The sequence below is a fragment of the Plectropomus leopardus genome, chromosome 18, assembly GCF_026936395.1.
Source record: "Plectropomus leopardus strain MGB_pleo_1.0 chromosome 18, ASM2693639v1, whole genome shotgun sequence".
Classification (NCBI taxonomy): Eukaryota; Metazoa; Chordata; class Actinopteri; order Perciformes; family Serranidae; genus Plectropomus; species Plectropomus leopardus.
In genome coordinates, this window is record NC_142193.1 from 4,230,900 (window position 1) to 4,247,959 (window position 17,060).

Here is a 17,060-nt window from a genome sequence, read left to right on the forward strand (position 1 = left end):
CTTTATGTAACTGTAGGCGGTTTTCCATTAACCCTAAAATTGCACACATTGAAACTGCGAATATGAAATATGCCGAACGGAAACATGTCAGTTTTGAAAAAAAAAACAAACCAAACCCTCCCACTTATGACAAAGAAGTTTTTAGTCTCATGTGGGTATTTTGGGTGATTGGAAAAAGCCATACATTTTTTTGGCTTTTCTAGGTCACATGATGCTATGGCTATGTGCTTGTCAGTAGGAAGTGGCTCCCTCATGATGCAGCAGGAGCTACAAGAGCTGTTATTACATCACATAACTCTTTGAAAGTTTTGAATCCACAATTCCTCCGTGAAATCGTGGACTATCAGCTCCCAGAAAGCTCCCATGACCGCTCCCACATACAAGGGGCCTGCCTTTTCATTATCGCTCACAAAACACAACTACGTCTCCTTGGATTGGAAATAATGACGGCTAGTATGGTGGCTGCAATAGAGATAAAGCTGCTTATGTTTTTAACATCTATTGCCATGCTTCTTGGAATGCTGTTTTTTACTACAACCACTAATACAACAGAATTACTTTCCTTGACCTGGAAAGCATTGTGTTTATTGACAAGTCCATAAACTGATTTCCGTATTCACATCTGATCTGAATGTAGGCAAGGTTGAGAAAAGGTATCTTATTGACACCAGGTTTAATACATGAAAAACTTGTAATCACATGTGAGTATCCAGGTAATATGCCCAGATACAGACCACATGGTCAAACCTTAACAAAGTCACACAAACTTCCGCAAAAAAAAGAAAAATAACAGAAGTAGCCTCCAATTGCATGAATTTGAAAAACTTTGGAGCTCTGACCTTTTGACCTCGTTCTCTCTCCTGTAGTCTCTCCACCACCCAGACAGCCGTGTGGGCGTCATTTAATCTCCTCCTTGCCCCGCTCTGTTCCTGCACACATTCTGCCCACTCTCTCTCCTTTCAGCCCCTCGCTGATCATTAACCTCCCTCCTTGTCGCACGCCCACGCCGCTCGTCCTGATTTCGTCCTGGCGGCGGGACGGCGGTGCGTCTGCTGTCAAGCCCTTCACAGAGGCTCTGGAGGGGAGAGAAATGGATGAGGGGTTCATTGGAGGCAGTCTAATGGGGGGCACGATCGGTAATGAGAAGGTGTGCAAACTGTGAAGTAGACACTCGGGACACGAAGGGATTGTACTGCTTGCCCTGAGAAGGTTAACCCTTTGAAACCGGGATCGACATAAGGTTTCTTGTGCTGCTTTCAGACGCATTTCAGAAGCTATTGGACTCTTTGAAACCTGAGCAAAAATGATACATTTTTAAAACATGGGGATAAAAGCCATTACCAACTTGGAGAGAAAGGTCCCACAAATTGTAAAAAAAAAAAATAAAATTAAATGTGACAAGAAAATGACCTAGAACTAGTTTAAAAAAGAGGGGAAGATTATTAGAAAATGATCCCCAAATAGGGGCAAATTTCCAGGAAACTATTTTTAATGATAGTAATTTTATAATTATGTACAGACAGAAATATAACAGAATATATTTATTTCCAGCACTTTTTGAAGTCATTGTTCTTTTTTTCATCTTCTTTTTTTTTTTTTTTTTTACTTTTTTTTGCATATTTTTGGTACCTTTCTTGTAACTTTTTAAAATGTTCTCCTCATTTTTGGGCCTTCTTATGTTACTCAGTGCCTTCTGCCCATGTATTTGAGAGAAATCAAACTAATTTGCTCAGGTTTCAGAGAGTAAAGAATATTAAAAGAAAGATAGAGAAAGTAAGTAAGAAAGAGACAAACCCCATGTTTAAGATCCAGCTATGTGGCCAGTTGCAGGCCATTGTTCAACACACGTCCACAGACAGAACATTGTGCTGTCTTTAAAGCTCGCCCGGCTTCCTGTCCTGCTGGACCGGCAGGGTTTGGCCCACCAGAAGGCCTCCTGTCTGCCTTAACCTCATTTCTATAACAGATCAGCTCATTCATTCAATTAGCAAACACACACTCTCACACTCGCACGTGCTCGTCCAGCCATAAGAAATCCATGGCCTCAGAAATCCAATTGTTGAAAACTAAACTGATTCCCAAACGTCTCTGCAATTGGGCTCTCTGATCGATAACGGCCTTTGGATCCATTAAAAGATTTCCAGCGTCCTGTAAGGAAAATGTGGAAAGAGGAGATATAGCCCAATCATTAGTCTTTAAAGTGACGATCGTTGTTATTGATAAGCTGAGAGAAAAGGGGAAAAGATGATCCGAGCTGATGGGAAACAGAAAACGTCGTTAAACAGAGAGGAGAGACAAAGCTCAGGATTGTCAGCGCTGGATGTTACAGTGGAGCTCAGAGAGTCCGTCAATCATCTAAAACTGACAGATTCAAATGTCAGAGTCGAGCAGCTGGCACTCAGCACAGTGTTAGACTCACTGTAGCTGCAATGTGTTCAGAGGAGATTTACAGCCAACATTCATAACGTGCTCAAACACGGGCAGAACGTCAAGCTTTTCAGCCTCGTATTTCCTCTTTATGTGCTACTACTTTATTATCATTTACCGCTAGATTCTTGAAAACACATTGCGTATGACTTCTGCAGTGGAGTTCAGGCCACGCTTAGATGAGAACGGCCCTACTAAAAATGGAGAAGTCTTTCCCTGTGTACATGAATCTTCAAAAACAGCTGAAAATGCTGTAGTATGCATGCTTGGCCTGTAATCCGCAGTTTAACTTTGTAATGACACACTGTAGAGGAACACTACATGCATGCGCATTAAGGTGTAGAGGTGGATTGATTATTTGACGCATGTAATGTGGGGCTGTGCAGTTAATCGAATTTCAATTTCAATTTTGGCTCTCAACAATTTCAAAAACAATTTACTCGAGAAAAAAAATATTTTTCCACATTCCATTTCGCAAGTGCACCTTTATTTTGTCTTGTGCCCTGAATGCCACGCACATGCGCATTTTCGCCCCTCCTTCCCTCAGCCTGAGATCAACAGTTGCAGCCGATTCTTCCAGTGAGGCGAGTTGTATCAGCGCGAGGAAAGATGACGGCAGAAGAGCAACAGCGTTTGGTGAGCAAAATAGGCAGAACAAACTCCTGTTGTGTGAGAGCACTATGATTTGGATATGAGGCATCTGATGTGGAGCAAAGAGAAATAAAATGCAGGATTTGCTACATGGTGGTGTCTGCACCACATGGCAACATGTCAAATATTTAATCATCTTAAGTTTGAACACAAAGTGGCCTATGACCAAGTAATAAAAGAAAAAACTAAGGAGAAAAGGACAAAGCCATTGTCCTCAGCTGAGGACACATTATACAAAGCAACTCAATAGGAATTATATTAAGGAATTAAAAGAAGCTCGATGGGAAAAGTATTAACGGAAACAGAAGTTCATCTGTTTCTATGTTCAATAAATGTAAATAAATATTGACCAAAATAATCGTGATTATGATTTTTGTCATAATCAAGCAGCCCTCATGTAATCCATGTGTCAAATCTGCACTTTGCTGGAGGAGTGTGAATAAACTCAGCAGCACAAACACAGCTCACTAGTCCGCTATTGTTGTTATTGTTGTCCTCCTGCTTGCACATGGCTATTTGTCTGAAACATAATGTGTGTGTGCGAAGTGTGGCCGTGATGTCACCGTTCTCACAGGATCCGCGCATTGCCAGTTTACACAGAGACAGAAGTGGTTGCGTTTCTTAAACACCTTTTGAGGCCCCCAAATGCTGTTGTCATGTGCCAAAACATGTAGGCCCAGAGCTAACCGCATTGGTGTCGAAGGTTTACTCGAGATCAGAAACATCAGAAACATTGGACTGTTATATCAAGCAGACATTCAAATTTGGTAAAATCCAAGCAATTACTTTACTTTACTGTGTTTTCAGTGGCTTTTCAGCACCAAATGTGAGGACGGTGTAGGGAACCATCACTGTTTTTTCAAACAGGTTTTTAGATTTTTTTTATAATTTTTTTTAGACATTACTATTTTCCCTCTTAAGTTAGTTGCCTGAAAAAAAAGTGAAAAAAAACAAGTATTTTTTTTTTACTAAGACACTGCTGTTTCCAGCTATTTTTTAGGCCCTTAAAGCAGTTGCTTTTTAAAAAGACTGCTGCTTTACATGGCAGGACAAGCTTTTTAGGCCTGAAAGCAGTTGTTTTTGAAGCAATTTATTGCTGCTTTACCTGCTAGGATAGTGGTTCCAAACTGATTTTTTTTACTAAGACAATGCTGTTTTTCCTGGCGGCATTCTGGCCTTTTTTGACATTACTGCTTTTTCTGCCATGACAGTAGCCCAAAAGTGATTTTTTTTTTTTTTTTTTTTAGACATTCCTGCTTTTCCAGCTAGGATTGTGTCCACAAAATTGGGTATTTGAAGCCAAATAGCCAATATTTTCCAATAACCATAACCAAGTGATTTTGTGCCTAAAACTGACCACACATTAAGAGTGTTGTTGAAACATAATTTCAATGTATCTGCTACATAATTACATGTAACAGTAGCACATCTGTGGTTTCCAGAAATGTCCAATGCCATTTTTTTGTTAGTTGATTGGGTGGAGTCAAAATCAGAAATATAAATAATTTTCTCCAGTGAGGAAGTCATGAAGCAGCACACTGATAAACAATGCTATTTTTTTTTTTTTTAACTGTTAACCCTTTGAAACCTGAGCTGTCAAAAACAAACAAAAAAACAATGGGCAGCTTCAGAAGAAATGACCCAAAAATACGCCAGAAATTAGTTAAAAGAAAAAAAATCCTGAAAATTAGCACAAAAAAACCTTCAACAAAAAAACAAAATAAAAAGAAGAAAGAAATAAGTTGAGTTTAAAGAAAATTACCTTCAAAATATAGAGATAATAGTTATAGATAATAGTTATTTATGTAATAATAATAATTTTCAGGAAAATGTACCCTATTTTTTTAATTATTAGTAATATTAACTTCAAATACTTTGTCTTTCTATTTAAAAGCAAATTTTCAGGTAATTTAACTTGTCCTGTTTTCCCAATTTTCTGCCATTTGTGGGGCATCTCTTGCAGTTTTTGTCATTACCTTTTAAGCCATGTTTTCAAAAGACACCAAATCAATATGTTGTGATTTTAGAGGTTAAAATGCTTTAGAAACGGGCCTGAACGCAGCAGATCCAGGTTTCAAAAGGTTAAAAGGAGGGCCCAGGACCCCAAATACAACATGAGGTGTTGAATGAGACAAATCTCACTCTGGTGTTCATAGCACCAGCAGCAGTAACAGAGCTTGGTGACAGTAAAGACAGTATGCAACTGCAGGATTGTGACAAATGTTAGTGTATCAGTTTGAGGTGCAGTATAGTGCGTTTTAGGATGTGGTTTTGGAAGTGGAGCAGGTCGGTGTGTGCGTGTGAGTGTGTGTGTGTGAGAGAGAGATTTGGCAGTGAGGAGGTCTGGAAGCAGCAGGCCGACTCTCAGCTCCTCTTTTCTTCTCTGCCTCTCTCTTTGCTCTGACAGATCCGTGCTGATATCAGATTGATGGGCCGGTTTGATTGAAGTCTCTTTGTCGTGCTAATGTCACGGCGAGTGATGGATGAGGCGCGTGCGTCAGGGCGCGCGCGCAAACTACACTCCTCAACCGACCCCCCACCCCCACACACACTGGTCCCCCCGTTTTCTGAGACCGGCTGACAAACTTCTGTCCTCCGGTCACCATAGGCGACGCGACGAGCCACGTGACCCGCCTGCAGAGGTAAGAAAAGACGTGACACGGAAAAGAGAGAGAGAGGGGAGAAAGAGAGTCGCGGAAAAGAGGAGAGCAGAGATTCGAGGAAAAAAACAGAATGGACGAGGACGGAATGTAACCTGTGTGGAGGTGATGAGGTGACTTTTTTCTGTCTTCTCGCGGTGTTTTCTGCTGTCACCGAGGAGCCTTTAGGAGCGCAGGTTGAGTTATTGACAGCGCAAGGCCTTCCGTGTACGCACACACACACACACACACACACACCACAGCAGAGCACATTATTCATGTGTGTTTGCGGTTTGTGGACGTGCAGGCTTTTTTTCTTGTGCATTTGGAAGTTTCTGCTGGTTTTATTTCAACAAATTATACTGAACATTTCCTATTTTACGCGGGTTTTTTTCCGAAAATATTTCATTTTCTTGTTTTTTTTTTAATTATTTATTTTTATTTTATCCGTCCAACTAAAGGATTTCACAATCTCGGGAAACATTTATCATGGAAGTTTCCAAGTTTTGATGTTTTCCTGAACTCATTCCTGCTAACTTTTCCTTCAGACTCCTGGTTTTTTTTTTGGCTTAATTTTAAACTTTATCCAGTCCCATCGTGCCTCCGGTCTGCGCATGGACAACATGAACTCATTTGTGGAATACTCCATTTGTAACCGACCGGGAACCGGCGCGTACTCTGCGCCTAAATCTGGATACCACCATCATCACCATCATCTGCATCACCATCCTTTGGATCAGCATCAGGGCTTCCCGGTGACCTCCGGCTCCTTCCACACAGGACACAACGGCTCTCCAGCTCCCGTTAACGGGACTAGAAGTGACAGCAGCGCCGGAGGAGCGAGTTACACCGGGGATGCGCGGCTGTACGGGGGCTCTGGAGGCGGGGGAGTGCACGGGACCACAGGGGCGAGCCAGCATCATCATCATGAGCAACAACAGCACCAGCAGACGCACAACGGCTACCATCACCACCTCCACCAAAGCCAGAGCTTACAAACACTGCCTGCCTATAATAACGGGAATAACACCGGGGCCTACGCGGGGCAGGCGTGCGCCACAAACTCGGACTATGCTAACGCGATTGGCCCTCAAAACAGCATTCACCCGCAGTATTTCATGGAGGAGTCTGTGGCCTCCACCTACTATCATCAATCAACCTTCTCCAGCGCGGCCCCCACCGTGGGCCCGAGCTACGGGGCCCTGGCCGGGGCCTACTGCGGGCCTCAGGGCGCTCTGGCTGGGTCACAGTACCCGCAGCAGCTCGGCGGGGGTCTGGACGCAGCGGGCTACCTGGGGCTGCCGCACGGGGGAGGGTACGGGGAGCTGCCGGTGTCCCAGGACAGAGAGAGGGGGGACGAGGAGGGCCAGCAGGCCGGGCAGGGACAGACTTTCGACTGGATGAAGGTGAAGAGGAACCCCCCTAAGACAGGTGAGGGAGGGTGGGAGAATTTACTGCTCATGATTGGGCCATTTTTCTGTCAAATATGTCAAATATGACGTATTCAATAGTGATTTGTGAAGTTTCCACTGAAGACGCCTCCTTTGCATTTATCATAATTTATCACAGGGCCTGTCATATGAAGGTGGCAGCCAAATAACAAGCGATTAGCTCAGAAGAGGGGAAAATGAAAAATGTGGGCTTTTGTCAGTAGCACACCCTGAATAGGAAAACTTAATGGACAGGGTATAAAACTGCTGTTTCGACTGCAATCTGCGTAACATGGCTTCGCTGCTTCTGAAATATAACAAATCAATAATATCAGCGGATAGAATAAAATATTTTCCCACTATCAGCCTTTCAGATTTCCTTTTATATGCAGATGTCCGACTTCTTGTAAATGTTATTTTCCATCTGTTCTTTCTTTCCACTTGTTTTAGTGACTCACTTCGTTTCATCGTAAACCAACAAAAACTTCAGTGAAATAATACTTTGAAGTGTGCCGTCGATGTATTTATTTGTGGTTGTCCACAACACAAAGACAGGCCACATGCATATATATAAAAAGGACTGTTTTATTATGATGACTGGTATCAAGAATTAATAGCTTTCAAAAATTTCAACAACAATAAAACATTTGCTGTCATGTTCCGAAACATTTAACCAATGAACCCTGCTTCATTTCAGTATCATAAAAATATATCGTTTTCTGCATTAAATAAAAAGGTTGCATTATTGTTTTTAACGAAAGGCTAAACGAAATTTGGCTGATGTTATCCATTTCAAGTGGAAAAAATGATTATGAAGGTTGTTTTTTTTTTTTTTTAACTTAAGACTATGAACGATTTATAGGCTTATTACATGTGGACCAGCAGGTTAAATAAATAGTTTAATTTTATTCATCAGGGCCTAAACTTGACTTCAAAGTACTACTACTACTACTACAACTACTACTACTACTACGACTACTACTAATAATGATAATAATAATTTACACACAAAAAAGAAAAAAAAAACAAAGAAAAAGAAAACGTCCTGTGTTTTCAGTACTTAGTCGTGTAGTCATATCTCAGTGCAGATAGCAGGTCTGGCCCCCAAAGTCTGATAGGGTCTCCCTCTCTCTCTCTCTTTCTCTCTCTCTCTCTCTCTCTAATGGATATAGCAGACGGGTTTTTTCACTCCAGGAAGTCTACCCTGCTCTGTTATCTTTAAAGCCCCCCCTCCCTCCATCACACCCTCAGCTGCCTCTCCATCCCTGCCTCAGTCTGCTCAGGAGCCCCTTTCTTCCCCCTTCTTTGTTTCTCACTCTTGTGATATTAAACTCATTTTGCGCTAAAATTGGGATTTTTGCTGATGTGATTAAAACTAAACGAACAGACCTAATAATAAAAAAATAATAAACACACAAACAACTAAAAAAAGAAAGAAAAGGGTGCCTTTAACAGGAACAGTTGACTTCCCGATTTACAGTAAATAAATCAATGAAAGGGACAGACCAGCAGTGTCTGTCAAGGACATTTATTTTATATACATGAGATTTATTGTTCTTTTTATTTGCATCATGTGATATAGGCTTTCAGTTTTTATCTCATCTTTGACGATGATGCAACTGATACAATGTTAACGAGTACATTTTCTCAAGTACTCTACATAAAAACAAATTTGAGATACTTGTACTTTACTTGAGTATATGTTCGTATCATGCCACTTTCCTCCTTTACTCCATTACATTCCATTTTTACTTTACCACATTTATCTGGAAGCTTTAGTTTTAAGTAACGTAACACATTTGTGCCCTTTTTTGCACAAAAGGCATGACATGAGTTAATGAAATCTGTTTTGTTATTAATTAAACTAGACAACAGTTAATACAAGCACTGCTGAAACAATTAGTCCATTAATCAACTAGCCCATACTCAGAATACTACTAGCCTACTACTACTACTACAAGGCCTAATAGTAATAATAATAATTGGCCACTATTATATATAAACATTTTCTAATTTATTCTCATAATTTAATTTAATTTATTACGAATTTGAGTTAGTTATTTAGTTGTTGTTTGTTTTTTTTGGTGTGTGTGTGTGTGTGTGTGTGTGTGTGTTGGGGGGGGGGTTATATATTTAATAATTATTTTATTTTTTTGTACATGTTCCTAATTTTACTTGCTTACTTTGGGCTACTCAACTAACTTTTTTTTTTAAATCCAGGACTTTTACCTGTTTCAGAGTATTTTTACGGTGAGGTATTAGTACTTTTACTTAAGTAAAGAATCTGATTACTTTCTCCTCCAATGACTACAAACAACAACAACAACAACAACAAAAAGTTCCCGAAACACGTCTCTAACAGCTTCTCTCTCCTCCATCCAGTCAAAGTGTCGGACTTCGGCCTCGCGGGCGCACACAACAACGCCATGCGCACCAACTTCAGCACGCGGCAGCTGACGGAGCTGGAGAAGGAGTTCCACTTCAGCAAGTACCTGACGCGGGCGCGGCGCGTGGAGATCGCTGCCACGCTCGAGCTCAATGAGACGCAGGTGAAAATCTGGTTTCAGAACAGACGCATGAAGCAGAAGAAGCGCGAGCGCGAGGGTGCCTCCGCTTCCGCGCGCTCTTCGTCCGGTACCGACGGCGGCTTCAACAAGGACCTGGAGGACACCGATCACTCCTCCGCGTCCACGTCTCCGGGCGCGTCCCCGAGCTCGGAGACATAGTGAGCGCGGGATGTGACTGGTTGTGCAGGTGGCCTACCGACCTGTACTGCTGAACGATGCACTATGGGATGCATTCCGCCATAAACTTACTTCATCTTGTTCCTCTTTGGTCATTGACGTCTTACATGTCCCAGAATTCCATTTGAAAACTCATCCAGCACCAGAGTTCCAGAAGATAACCTTTTCTTTGGTAGCCTTTATTGACTGCTTGGTCAGTTGTTTTTTTATAGAGTAAAAACAGGGTGTACTTCAAATATCTGATGCGACTTATTTAAACATGAAAAGCACTACAGCTGGATAAAATTAGACCACCATAACTGATATTTTGACAATGCAAAAGCTACGCTGATGTAACGACAAACAAAAGGGACCATACTCTGAAGCAATGAACATCCCAAACACATGGTTGATGCCTAGTGATGAAAGACACTGAAAGAACAATAATGGAAAAACCTCCGATAAACTCCCCAATTCTTATCTACAATGTCATGTACATCGTTGACATTTTCTGGTGTCCAGTTTTGCAATTTTTTCCAAACCAAAACCACATACTTGAAAGGAACCATAGATTTCATGCTTTGGTGTAGAGACGGTCAGTTGCAGGTACCTTAATGCAGTGTTTGTCAACCTGGAGTCAGAGACCCCACACTGGATCCAAAGATAAGTCTGGAGGGTCACAATATAAAGAAAGAAAGATTTTTTAGTCCCTAAAGGGGATATTCTGTGTTTTCATTTTGTTGTTATTTAGTAGATAACACACACACAAACAGACACTCAAAATACAGACATATGCACAAAAAGGAACACCTTTGCACATGTATTAATGGAGAGATGGGGGCTGCTCATGGACAGGCAGTTGGGGGTTCAGTGCTCAGGAGCATAAACCGGCACCTCTCCAGCCACCATTCTAAAATTCATGTTTGTTCCGAACGGGGACTTGAACCACTTCCCAAGCCACGGACTTAGCTATTGAACCCTGGATCCTCACACGATGCTGTACTGACTCAGCTATCCAGGCTAGAATATGAAACAAAAAACAAATATTTCCACTTCACAAAATTATTTCTTCTCCCTGTTGATTTTCAACTTCCTTTAAAAAAAAAAGAAAAAGAAAAACTACTGTTAATGTTTTCCTTTTCAGGCCTCTTTAAATATTTACTAAGAAACGATCTAAGAAGGAAAAATGACTCATATGTCCTCAAAGACCATAACCTCTTGCTTTGGTTGGCTTTGTGGTTAATTTTGCCTCTCAGGGGTCTAAAGCCAAAAAAGGTTGGTAGCCCAACGATTGCCTCCATGGAGCTGTGGTGCAGCAAATCTCTGACAGCATTGATCACACAATCAAAAACCGATGCCTTTTGTAGTATGTAAGAGAATATGACGTCAGGGACCAGGTCACATGATCTCAAAAAATCTCAAAATAATATTCTTCAAAGAGGCTGTCTGTAGTGCTGAAATATCTGGTGAATTATTGTCGGACAAAAACCTTTTGAGAATACTGGGATCTACTTCTAACCAGAAGATGATAGATAAAAACAGTGTCTGGTGATCAGGGTAATGACGTGGTGATGATGGTGATGATGATGATGATGATGATGATGATGATGATGATGATGATGATGGTGGTGGGATGCACTTTGCCATCTTTTTATATAGTGTCTGATTTACAGGGTTTAACTGGTATTTAAGGTGGATAATACACCATTTCTGCTGATATTTAGTTATTTTTAAAAAATTTTGTCACTTGAAAAATAAACTATTTTTAGTATAAGCTTGGTTCTTTAACCATTTGAAACCTCGATCAAATACTTGTTTTTCTTTCTTTTGATAATATGGGGAAAAAGGCAATGAGCAACTTAGCAAGTACTGTTCTGATTAGCAGGTATTTTGCAGAATTACTAATATTTTGGGGGGGTTTCTTCCAGGTAATTTTCTTGTTTATTTTACTTTATTCTCTAATTGTTTAAAAAAAAATTTAGGCAATTAAAAAAAAGTTTGCAAATTTTTGGGTCATTACTTCTGAAGTTGCTGATTACATTTTCCCCATGATTTTGAAAGAAATAACGCCAATTTGCTTGATTCAAAGGGTTAACTTGTGTCATTCAGGATCTTTAGAATCCCGGTGCTGTCTAGCAAAACCAGCTCACATTTCCAGCAGTTCTGCGCAGATCCTTTAAAATCAAGGACGTGTCATCAGTGGAGGGCGTAAAACAATGCAAAACAGAAGTAAACAGGAGTAGAAAAGTAGTAGGGATTACACTGATTACCTGTGAACTTTTGTTGATATTTCGGATATTTGCTTTTACCCAAAAAACAAGCATGGACCAATTATTAATAAGACTAATGCATGCTATGTTTTTGCCCACCGATGCCTTTACGGTTCAAACTTCTGGTCAAAACCTGCTATTTTTTTGGGTTCCAGCTGGAAACTGACTTTTTGGGTTCTGAGCCAATTTATTTTAGGTCCAAACACTGTGAACAGTTCAACAACAGCTGCAAAACACAACTGGTTTATTAGGTGCAGCTATTTGTGTTCCACTTTTAAAACCTTCAATACTCTTTCATTCTTGAATGTTCTAATTGTTGTTCTGTGTTTATGTCTCAGCCCATGCAGCTCAGGGCTTTGCACTATGTGACTACAGGGTACATTTTCAAAGTGCTCAAACACATAAAACTGTAATATTGTGTTTCTTGCTATTTTTATGAATGATGTCAGAGGCTGTAACACCTTCACAGTCTGATTGTGTCTTGAACATGTTAGTTAGACTCAGGGGCTAAAGAAAACTACTGAACAAAATGCCTGTTAGACACATGCCTCCTTGCTGAATGTAGAAAGTGGGGATATTTTACTGCCTGCTCTGCCCCCATGAGAGTAAATTATTGGATGCATTTTATATTATTGATTATAGATTATGGGTAAGAGTGTGTCTTTGAGGGGGGTGTTTTTCCTGTCAACATTTTTTATTGTTATTGCTGAAGGTCTTGATACTTGACAAAATTGAAAAATGTGGATAATTTTACTCCAAAATATTTCAAATTAAATCTTGTAAACGTCACTCAGGAGTAAACCTCCTCACATGTGTAATGTTGTCAGAAGGGATGATATTTTTGATAATGATGTCTGTTGTTATGAATTGAGAGCAGACTGACTGAGTTTTATTAGTTCTGCTGCCTTAGAGACTCCCAATCATGTTCCTGTCTGTCTTTTTCTATTGTCAACTACCTCAATTAAAGATTCCTCTGTTAATCCATTACTTTGCACTCTCGATGATGTACTCTTCAGACTGATCATAAACTCTTCCGTATGATAGAGACTCACTAATTTACACATGACAAAGATTTGCTGCAGCATTCAACATTTCGTGCATTTGTAAACTGTGCTCCGTTTCAAACATTGCCAAACACCCTTGGCATGTTTCTGTGGTGCTGTCAAGCCCCAAAAATACTTTTGGTGCCCAACCAAGTCCCAGCAGCATCATACCTACCTGCAGTATCAGGGTACCAGAAAGCAGAGAAACTGAGGGAAGTGTTAGGAAAAAAAACACTGAATGCTTGTGTCTCTGTGAGAGTCCAGATTACCATTTATGCAAAACAGACAACTGTGTGTCAAACAATGTGCATTTATTGAATTCTTTTAAAAAAATGTTTGGGAATAGGCACCATTAAAAACAAATTCCAGCTTCTAATATATAACCTCTAATTTGCAAAAAAATCATTTTTGGAGGGATGCTGCCTGGATGACATTTTTTATCAACAAAGAAGTTAGTAGAACCAAAAGTCCACGTTAGGAGACAAACAACAAAGGAATGTCCCCCAAGAGACCAGAGTTTGGAGAGTTGTGAAACCAAGTGATCTTTGAGTTATTTAGAGGTCATTGTCACAACTTTCACAACATGTTTCTTTTAAACATCACCTACGTAACTTTACATTAAGAACATAACCTCATTCATGGGCCGCTTATTTATTAAATATAATATAAACCATTGTGCAAGGATACATTGCTTTGTATGAGGATATGTTGCTTACAGAAACCAGACACTCAAGTGGCTTTTGAGTCAAAGTCCCACCCTAACCACTTCCAAAAACAACATCTGTACATAACCCAGCTGCTGACTTGAAAAAAAAACTGAGTGCAACACTTGTGCACCTATATTTTAGGACTTTCCAGCTTTATTTATGAGATTAAAAGAAATATTTGTTAGAAAAATTATCAAAAAAAAGAAAAAAAAGAAATTGAATCTGGAGCATGGACAAAGTCATTGAAACAGTTATATACCCATCTCCTCATTATTTCATAATTGTGCCGACATGTTTCATAACTTTGGGAACCCTCGCTGAAATACCCAAAACAGATCATTTGTGCTCGAGAACCTCTGGCAGGATGATGTGAGCGTGAAACTGTGGGAGAAGAGATGACGGAGAACTTGCAGTATATTCATACTGGTGATTAAAGGCCTTATTCCAAAACAATCTTAAGTCTATACAGTACTGCACCTCCTTAGACTCTCTGCATTCCCAGAAAAAAGTTTGCTTAACTATTGCCTAAAAATAAATTTTGGATAACGCTTAATGTAGCAGTCATTGCGTTTTGATTTCATGAGTCTGCCAATAGGCAATGCTGCAAGTTAACCTGACTTTTTTACTTTTTTCGATGTCTTTCATTTGGACTCAGACTGTTTTAACTGATATTCTGTCAGTTTTTTGGCTGCTCCGCTATCCTTAATGCCAGCGGATAGAAACTGTTCTTTTTACTGGTTGTGTTCCTCCTCATGGATAAAAGTTTGGTACAACATACAGAGAACTTCATGCATTTCAATAGCAGTCAGGCCTCTCGCATCCACATGGTTGCATGGCCTCTGGTTGACCCACGCACACACACACACACACACACACACACACACACACACACACACACACACACACACACACACACACACATGCAGGGCTACAGTGAGGAATGTAGCGGGGCTTTCCGGGTGGCTCGGTGACCTGCTGACCTTTGGAGAGCCTCTGGGATATCTAAACATGTAAACACACTCCTCCTCCTCCTCCTCATCTTCATCTCCCTCTCCTCCCTGCCGGTCTGAAGGTGCCTGTCCTGGAGCCTGGGTGGCAAGCTCAGTCATCACCTCATCATACACACACACACACACACACACACACACACACACACAGGACACACACCTCCCTCAGATCCTCTAACACACACACACCTCAGCCTGCAGTTGTTTTCTGATGACGTGTTGTGAGGTACTGACCTGGTCAAACCACTTTTTAAAAACTGCCTTATCCTCTTCTTCTTCTGTCTGACGTTTCTTAATGTCCATCTACCAAGAACCAGTTTTAGTTGTGATTTAGACTTGAACATTTCACCTTTCCACGCTGCTTCCTGCTGTGGTACTGGAAGTTGGCATTAAATGTAATTTGTGAGGTGTTTAATCATCCAATATGAGTTTAATTGATTGATTAATTCATTGATGGTGACTGGGCTGAATTTTTCTAATTCATGCTAAAACAATGCTTGAAATTAGTTTTGGTATTCATTCATTTCTTTATTTATTCCCTTTGTATGACTTTCACAGCCCAGTCCACAGAGCAAAATGTTAGCATTGAATGTTTCTGCAATCTACAAATACATTGCTTTTACACCTTTCATATGAATCATATCAACATGTTGTCATTGGAAGGTGGAGGTGATGGTGGATGGAGTGCCACTTGGCAACCCGTTCTCATTCTGAACATGTCAAATAGCGCTGCTCTGTCTCTGTGTATGTATGTGACACCAAAAGCCACCCCACCTTTTGCATCCACATGTAACACACATGGATGGTGTCAGATGAGAATGTGGTTGGACAGAACCGGTGGTGCTGTTATTGTGTACGCTGGCGGATGACCGGAAGGTATTGGGTGCGTCCACATGCAACACGTACGGATGGCGTCACTGGAGAACATGGCTGGACCAAATCGGTCACGTGCATGAAACGCTGAGGGACAGCGTCAGGTAATGATGACGCTTCAGGTAACCACGTAATATAAGGAGCACGAGTGCGAATATAGGGTGGATGGGGAGGTGAGTGGATCCCACAAACAACCGAGTTTCGTGTGGGAGTTTGGAGTTCGCTTCCCATTTGGATATGACTGTGTTTTTTCAGCGCCATGTGCCTCTTTTGCCTAAAACTGTCCGTGACTTTGTTGCAAAATCCTGACCATCGTGACGGTTAAGGTTAATGCTGCTTCATTCCACCCCTTCATTTCACTCCCGGAGCATAAACAGCTGATGCACAAGGATACATAAAACTCTCATGTGATGCTGTCCGTGCGCGTTGCATGTGGACTATTGATGTCACATAGGTACGCACTGAAAGAGCGGCAGTATTTGCAGTGTTCGGAATGAGAACAGGTTGGTTTAAGGCCAAAAGTCAACAACACTGGTTCTGATTTTGTTTATTATAGTTGTGTTGGCTGGCTTTTGGGATTATATCCCCAGAACCAGGTATTTTAAGTACTTATTCCAACTGGCTGTTCAATAATGGTTCAATGCTGTCATTAGCTTAGATTTTGTGTCATTTTGAGGACTTTGTTATTAGGATTTCTGTTATGTTTTCTTGTTATTCATGTTCTGTTTCCTGTTTTATTTTGTAGTGTCACCTGTCCCTCACTAGTTGTGCAGTCCTCACCTGTTCTCACTTTCCTTTCTGGTTTTCCTGTTTACTATCACACCTGTCTTTTATCTGTTTGTCCTCCCTTGCTAGAGTCTTCCTTGCACACCTGTTCTGTTTTAGTCTTGTTTGCTTCACCATTGTGTTCCCTGCCACACCTTCAATATTTAGCCAATCCCTGTGTTCCCTCCTTTTTCCTGTGTCCACCTCCCCCAACTGTGCCTCATTCTCCTGATTAGTTCCCTGTGTGTATAAAAACCTGTGTGTCTCCCTTTGTTTCTCTTCAGTACCTCTGTTATCCTCCCTGCTGTTTGCACTGTGTTTGCTGCTGTCCTCAGTTCTTTGTTTTTCTGGTTGCTTTCAGTTTAGCTTTTTGATTTGTGTTTCGGTTATTTGGTTTGGTTTGGTTATTTGTTTTTTGGACATTATTTTCAACGTTAAAGCTTTTGTTCACCTATCTGCCCTTTCCTGTTCTGCATTTGGATCCTCATCTGAACTCACCCATGATAAATGCTGTATGAGAGTCAT

General features: G+C 40.8%; 1 protein-coding gene across 1 annotated transcript; it reads left to right on the forward strand.

The window, feature by feature from the left end:
- The first annotated feature begins 5,491 nt into the window (after positions 1-5,491).
- Positions 5,492-11,649, forward strand: hoxb1a (homeobox B1a). The gene is made up of 2 exons (XM_042504553.2): positions 5,492-7,148; positions 9,530-11,649. The coding sequence occupies exons 1-2, from the start codon at positions 6,332-6,334 to the stop codon at positions 9,871-9,873; spliced, it is 1,161 nt and encodes a 386-aa protein (XP_042360487.1). The 5' UTR covers positions 5,492-6,331; the 3' UTR covers positions 9,874-11,649.
- The last annotated feature ends 5,411 nt before the right edge of the window (positions 11,650-17,060 follow it).